The sequence below is a fragment of the Nuphar pumila genome, chromosome 11, assembly GCF_984573655.1.
Source record: "Nuphar pumila chromosome 11, dmNupPumi1.hap1.1, whole genome shotgun sequence".
NCBI classification, from domain to species: domain Eukaryota; kingdom Viridiplantae; phylum Streptophyta; class Magnoliopsida; order Nymphaeales; family Nymphaeaceae; genus Nuphar; species Nuphar pumila.
Window position 1 is genome coordinate 4,610,835 of NC_143259.1, and position 7,727 is coordinate 4,618,561.

At 42.5% G+C, this 7,727-nt stretch overlaps 1 protein-coding gene across 1 annotated transcript; it reads left to right on the forward strand.

Annotated features, from left to right (window-relative positions):
• Nucleotides 1–3,992: 3,992 nt before the first annotated feature.
• On the forward strand, nt 3,993–7,205 carry LOC149821706 (scarecrow-like protein 22). The gene is made up of 2 exons (XM_089980761.1): nt 3,993–6,734; nt 6,953–7,205. The coding sequence occupies exon 1, from the start codon at nt 4,447–4,449 to the stop codon at nt 6,703–6,705; it is 2,259 nt and encodes a 752-aa protein (XP_089836887.1). The 5' UTR covers nt 3,993–4,446; the 3' UTR covers nt 6,706–6,734; nt 6,953–7,205.
• Nucleotides 7,206–7,727: the final 522 nt, after the last annotated feature.

The following is a 7,727-nucleotide window of genomic DNA, read 5'->3' on the forward strand; positions in this document are numbered from 1 at the left end:
TCTTGCTCTTTCCTTGCTATCAGCCATAGAGAAGGTATCAAAAACTTCAATCTCCACCCTCATAACCCCTATTGCTAAGAAAGAAATGGAAAAAGATACAAAACCTAGAAAAAGCAAGCAATTATAAAATGCAATGAAAGGAAGGAAATAATTGTTATTTAATCCATTGGACTAGTTCTATGTCAGGTAATTAGGATAAAGAGAAGGGTTGTTGTTGCCTATGGGATTAAATTCACTGCATCATAAAAAATGTCTTCTTCCTTCTCTTTACCTATTTTTTTTTTTTAATGTGGCAGTTTCCTATGCTTAACAATAAAAATAATGTCAACAGTCCAAGTAACCCCCATCCCTAAGTATCCTTTGATAAATTAATGGTCATGATCTAGCCATGACTCTGGGTCCTACCATAGATATGTAGGGATATCATTCCCACATAGTTTAGGTCTATTAATTTGACAAGTGTATGATGGGGATGAATTAGTTGGCTACTTTTTCTATTTTCATAAATAGAAGTACACTAGGAACTCTTAAATCTGGTTTTTTTAAGAGGTAAGAGTGTCTTATCTATGAATTAAATAATAGTGTCAAAAAAAATCTATTGGAGCCTCATCCACATGAGTCAGGCTTGCCTAGCTCTGATAATGGTCTAGTAACAAATGGGTTTTTTTTCTTTCAATTATTTTTATTTTTTTTTCTACAGAGTCAGTGAGGCTTAATCATTGATCAGAGGATGGTTCTTACTATGTCTTCTATTTTATTGATTAGATCACTAAAGTTTCAAAAGCTATTTAATCTTCTGATTTAGTCATTTCTAGTAGGAAAATAATAGAGAAAAAAAATCATGGTTTCTGGTCTGTCTCAAGAACGAACGAGATCACTCAAGATTAGGGGTATCAACGGGTGGGGTTTACCAGGATCCGACCCAAACCATACCCTATAGGGTCCGGGTATGGTGATAAATAAGACTTGGGTTTGGACACGAAGGTTCCATTATTACTGTGACCCCTGTATAGTTTGTGAAATTTTATACAAGACCCGAGCTCGACCCGAATTCCGATTAAGACCTGCAATTTTTCAATGTAAAAAGGATAAAAAATATTGTTTTACCAAGTATGATCCGGGTCTGGTTCATGTAGTTCTTATTGGGTCCAGGTATAGTTTTTCTTACCGATTAGACTCGGGTTCGGATCCAATATCATACCCAAAAAATCAGGATCATGTCTGGTTCCACCTAGGTCCGAACCAAACCCGACCCGACCCGACCCGACCCGTTGACACTTGACACCCCTACTCATGATCCCTAGGAAACAAACATGTCCCTCAGCAATTGTAATTCTGTGGTATATAAAAAATATTTTACTGTACCTTGTTTGCATTCCTTTTTGAATTAAACACCGTACTTTAAACCAAAATTTACGTGACAATGCTCGAGTGGTTGTCAGTATTGGGCCACTGATTCAGATCGGCCCGATACTGATACCGATACTCAATTGAATCGTTCTGCTCAAAAACAATAAAAAATTATTACATGTCAATCATAACGCGACACATGTTAAAACTGTTAAAATAATTTCAACATAATATTTAAAAAATATTTTTGATATTTTTTTTTTACATTTTATAAAAAAATAGCCCATTCAGGCATACCTACCGCCTATCGAAATTCTGCCTATACTATGCCGTATCGGCCCGATACTGATAACATTGCGCCGGACTTGATGAGACTCGAGCCAAGGTAGAGCCAAGATGGTAGAGCATGATTGGGTTGACCCAAGTAGAGCGCACATGGGCTCATCATAGAGATTTTGAAAGTCAGCTCTCTTGCACCATTGACCAAGTTGTAATTTGGACTCAATTGATGACATCACTTGAATCCAATATGGGCAGTTAGGTGAAAGACTATAAGTCATAGTTATCAGAAGCTTCTTAAATTAAAACCTCAAAAAAGTTTGGTTTGAAAGCATGAGACCCTAAAACCATGCACAGCTTTCTAATTTTCAATGTAAAAATTATAACAAATAGTATTTTATCGGGTCTGGTTTGTGTAGTTCTTATCAGGTCTGGGTATAGTTTCTCTTACAATAGACTTGATTAGATACAGGTCTGGATCCAATACTATACCCAAAATTTTGGACCAAGTCTAGTTTCACCTGGATCCGAACCAAACCCGACCAGTTGACACCCTTAGGTGAGGTACATGTGGGTAGGGATGCAAATGGGTCAGATCAAAGATGGGGTTTTGTAATTTTTAGCTGGAATCCTCCTCATCTATTTTGTTTAAATGTTCAGGATCTGAATCGTTTGCATCCCTACTTGTGGATGGTTCAAACTCAGATCGGTTTTGAAAGTCTTATGAATATCAGGCATTTTTTGAAAAATTCATTATTTTATCACGAGATTTCGTAAACCCATAGTCTTGAAAAAGTCGAATATCATCGATTTTAAAAATTTCATGTTTTTATCAATAATAGTAGTGCTTTTATTATGCAATATTTACATTTTCATTTAAAATTTGGTTTTATATATATAAATGAAATATACCCGTATTAAAAAAAAAAAAAACAAATTTCTAGATTATCGCGATATTTTCCTTGCCGAGAAATCGAGGTTTTTGACTATGGTCAAAACACGCGGGAAAAAAAAAAGCAAGATTTTTGAGTTCTATTATATCTAACTGACAAGGCTATTATGCTCATTACGACAAGTGGCTGTCTGTCAGAGGGGGGTTCTCGATGAACCGTTGATTCCAGTTACCCTTAGAGGAGAGGGCAATTCAGTAATTTCCAATTTATTCATCTATAACCAGTCTTTTCACTATCCTCTTTTCGGGATTTCCCCTAATCAAGAAATTGTGGAGGCAAAGGGAAACAAAACATTTTTCTGGTTTCTGCGAGAGCCGTTGCGTTGATGGGTGTAAAAAAACGGGAAAAAAATTACAGCGCTGTGAAAAACAAAAAATCTGCAATTAGATTAAACACCAGAGGAAGCCGTACCCCTTCATGAAACAAACCTCAAGTCATCAATATATAACAAAAATACCTCAAACCCGGTTGTCTGAAATGACCAAGCTACCTTTTGTTTACCCAAGGTTAGCTAAAGAGCACCACGCCACCATCATTAGTAACCTTGGTCCTTCCTTAAGAACTGCATTCTATTATTATTATTTTTTTTTAATTGCCTAACACGGTCTTGCCAACTTCATATCTCATTCAACTGTGAAGAACAAGATCTACAAATATAATCTACATGGTTTGCTTAGTAAAAAATATATCTTAAATTGTCCAATTATATTGCATACTCGAGTGGAACTTCGAAAATTCAATGCTCTAACGTCAATCCAAAGTGTGATTTCTAAAACATTTTTTCTTCAAAATCGCTTGATCGAAAGTCTGATTCATAATAAGCCAACCATGCTAAACACATTTGTGGGGTCAAATTTATAAGATGAAGCCCGCAGCCATGACTTTCAACTAATAGTTCCAAAATGAAATGAAGCATGTTTATCATTCATTAAACAGTATTTAACAGTTTACAACAATAAATTTATGTTGACGGCTATTAAGTCACATCTATATCAAGAAAAGGGTAGTTCAGAAAAATCTCTTATCAATTTCAAGAAAAGGGTACTTCAGGAAAATCCGGCCTCCAATTTCATTGTTACCAACAGTATTAATTGTACCCCGGGTTTTGGGTTTTGGGTCCGGTAAGAGAGAGAACAGTGTGTGACAAGACAGAGAAAGAGAGAGAGAGAGGGGCTTCTCAGAGGTCCTCCATTTGACCACACATATAAATGCTTATCTGATATTGAAAAAAGTGTAAACATATGTAAAGGACCATTACCATGGGTGGGGAGAAATAAGAAATATGAAATATGAGAGAAGGATATAGAATTCTAGAGAAAGAAAGGAGAGGGTTGGGGGGGGGAGGGGACACTTTATTACCTTTTTTATGTTGTACGCATCCATTGCAGAACAGAAGAGGGTACAGGGTACACAGGCGTGGAGGCGAAGCTGTAACAGGAGAGCAGAAAGAAGGAGCCACTAGGGGGGAAAGAGTGAGGGCAGAGAGCCTAAGAATAGCAAAGAGGAGGGGGAAAGAGGGGGTGCTGTTAATTCGGAGGTAAGAGAGAGAGGATTTATAATCTTTCAGGTGTGTGTAAAAGCGAGAAAAAAATGGGTTCTTTGGGAACCCGCCTTGCGCTCCCTCTTTACCCCCAATGATCTCGCGCGCTCTCTTCTGTCCGTACATCTCTCTCTCTCTCTCTCTCTCTCTCTCTCTCTCCATGTTCTCTGGCCAAGAGTGTTGATGGGCAATCTGAAACCAGCCTCTTGGCCATCTCAACAACAACAACGCCTTCATCCCAAACCTCTTGGCCATCTCGGTGAGTGAAAAATCGCGCCTTTCTAGTGTTTTGCCGAGGTGGGTACCTGGTTTTCTGGCGACTAGATGAAGGGGATGCCCTTCAATTTTGTGGGAAAGGGGGTTTCAGTGCCGGCACCGGAGATTTGCGAGCGGAAGTGGAAGAAGGTAAACAGCGAGCCCACCTCTGTACTGGATACGCACAGGAGCCCGAGCCCCACATCGACGTCCACCCTGTCTTCTTCCTTCGGTGGTGGTGGTAGCTCCGCCGACACGGCCGGGGTCACGGCGGCCATCTCGGGCCACCAGCCGCAGAAATGGCCGGCCACCGGCGAGCCACTCAAGGAGGAGTGGCCTGTTGAGCTCATCGGGTCGGGGAAACGCGGGGTTGCGTTGGATGAATGGGATAACATGATGATTCAATCGGCGGCGGTGCCGGAGCCGCAGGATAACTCCCTCCTCAGGTGGATGATGGGGGAGATGGACGACCCGTTGAAGCCACCGCAAGGTGGTACTATTGCTAATAACGGCAATGGTGGTTGTGGAGGTGGAGGTGGTGGTGGAGACGGAGGTGGTGGTGGTGGTGTTCCGTTTGATGACCCGATTGAGGCCGGTCTCGCCATTGATCCAGCCGCTTTCGGGTTCGGTTCAGGTTTCGTCGATGCCTCCTGCAACGGAGGAGTTTTTCCTCTGAATACCTTGATGGGGGGATTTCCCTCTGTTCTGAAATCCAATCCCTGCTCCATTGGAGGTGGCATCAACAGTGGTGGTGGTAACAGCCTTTTGTTTGCGCCATCGACCAACCTTTCGCTTCCGGTTGCGGCCCCACCAGGAATTTTCTACCCGCAGCAACCAGAGCCACCTCTCATGGTGGAGAAGCCTCAGATTTACCCGTTCGTGAATCCGGCGGCGTCAAATTTGGGGCTCTACCTGCCGGAAATGCAGGTGATTCCTCCGGCAAAGCTCAACCAGCCGACGCTTCTCGACCAGGTATGGCTGCCACCTCCCGCTGGGCAGTCTTTCTCCTTCCCTCCTCTTGTGAAGCAGGAAGTGCAGATCCCTCATTCGCGTAAGGTGCCATTCTCCGATTCCGGGCAGGAGTTTTTCTTGAGTCGACACCAGCTGAAACAGCAGCAGCAACAACAACAAGCTGAGCCTCTGCTTCAACAGCAGCAGAGGCCGAGATCGATGCCTGGGTCTGTTTATGGTCTGGGTTCATCCGACGCGGCGCAGCTAGCCATCGTGGATCAGCTCCACCAGGCAGCCGAGCTAGCCGAGTCCGGGAATTCTGTTCACGCCAGGGAGATATTGGCGCGGCTCAATCACTACCTATCCTCACCAGTTGGGAAGCCCCTCCACAGGGCTGCTTTCTACTTCAAGGAGGCTCTCTTCCACCTCTTGGGCACCCGGAATGGTGCCTCGGCCCCGGGCACACCCGCGGCTATTGCACCTGTCATCTATTCCCCCAGGGATGTCGTCCTAAGGATAGGTGCGTACAAGGCCTTCTATGAGATCTCCCCATTAGTGCAATTTGCTAGCCTGACGTGCAACCAGGCTCTGCTGGAGACCCTCAACGGCCCAAGTGCGATTCATATCCTTGACTTCGATATCGGGATAGGCGGGCACTGGGCTTCTTTCATGCAGGAGATTGCACCCAAGATTGGTAGCGCACATTCCCTCAAGATCACTGCCTTCACCTCACCATCTTCTCATGATCAGCTCGAGCTTGGACTCACTCGGGAGAACCTTTCGAACTTTGCCCATTCACTCGACATACCCTTTGAATTCAATGCCATCAATCTCGATTCCTTCAATCCTTCGTTGTTCAATTTGTGCAATTCGAACGAGGTTGTTGTTGCCAACCTCCCAATCTCCTCGCACCGCCTCTTTGCTTCGAGCTCACTACCTTCGCTCCTCCAATTTGTCAAGCAACTCTCGCCAAAAATAGTGGTTTCAGCAGACCATGCCTGTGATCGAACGGACCTCTCGTTTTCACAGCATTTCCTGCATGGTTTGCAGTTCTACTCACTGCTCTTTGATTCCCTCGATGCCATGAACGTTAATCCGAATGCTCTCCGCAAGGTGGAAGGTCTGCTCTTGAAGCCCAAGATCGAGACCATTGTGGCTAGCCGGTATGGTGTAGTGGAGAAGCTCCCTCCATGGAGGAATCTATTAATCTCGGCCGGCTTCACGCCTGTTCCATTCAGCAACTACACAGAGACACAAGCAGAATGCCTCATTAAGCGCCTCAACTTGCGGGGTTTCCATGTTGAGAAGCACCAAGCTTCGCTTCTTCTCCTTTGGCAGCGGCGGGAGCTAATGTCTGCTTCAGTTTGGACGTGCTGATCGGGAATATGTGCACCATTGTCGGGAATGTAAGGCGATATTTACATGCTGAATTCCGTTGTTATAAGTGATACAGTGGGTACAAAAACTTGCTGTTTTTGGTCATCACTTCGGGGTTTAGCCTTTTACTTTCTTTTTACTTCTCATTGGCGCTATGCTTCATGTCAATTTGATCAGTCGATACCAGCTTCATATATTATGAAACAGGGAGATATAAGTTTTCTTTGTTTCTTTTTGTCATGAACAGGAAGGATATGTAACGGGTTGGAATCAAGTTATATAACATCTTTGGACAGTTACTAATGCTAGCATATGCAAAGCGACACTTTCTGGTTTGATATAGTTTTGGTTGTACACCGAAGGGGAGAATGAGTTTGAGGTCTCAAAATTTGTTTCCTTGTCTGATCAAACTAGTGCTGTAAATTATTCTTACACTCCCAATGATGGGATTTCATCGAATTGTTGTGTGTTATGGTATTGAATGATGCAAGTGGATGCTTTTATTTGTGTTTGTTATTGCAGTCATGTGGAAAGTGACTTTTTGATTGAAGACATCCGATCATGCTTTGCCTAGTTTTTTAGGACTATCTTCTTGTTTGATGGTTGCAATGAGATATTGGGTTGTATCTGCATACTTGTATCATCTTTAATAATTTTCTCTTTTGGTTGCTAAGCCTTGTATTTATAGCCAATATCCTTTTTTTCCCCTAATATGTTCAAATCTAACCAGTCAGATGGTGAAGATAGATTTCACATTGGTGTATTTGATGTTCCAAACAATATGATCACGTGATCCGAGTGTAAATATAACATTTTACTTGTTTATAAGGTCAGTGGTTTGTATTGCTACTCGTTTATCATAAACCTTATTGCAGGTATTGTTCTCTAGCTTCCTTTTTCTATTTTCTAGTTTTTCTAGTTGTAAGTTGAAGATTGTGCTCTATGCTAAGACTTCCATTATGCACTTGTTTATGGAAATCCCAAATAGTGTCATGCAATACCACTTATTTACCTTGAACCGT

Excerpts from the sequence above, each read along its gene's own strand:
- LOC149821706 (XM_089980761.1), top strand. The coding sequence starts at position 4,447 with ATGAAGGGGATGCCCTTCAATTTTGTGGGAAAGGGGGTTTCAGTGCCG.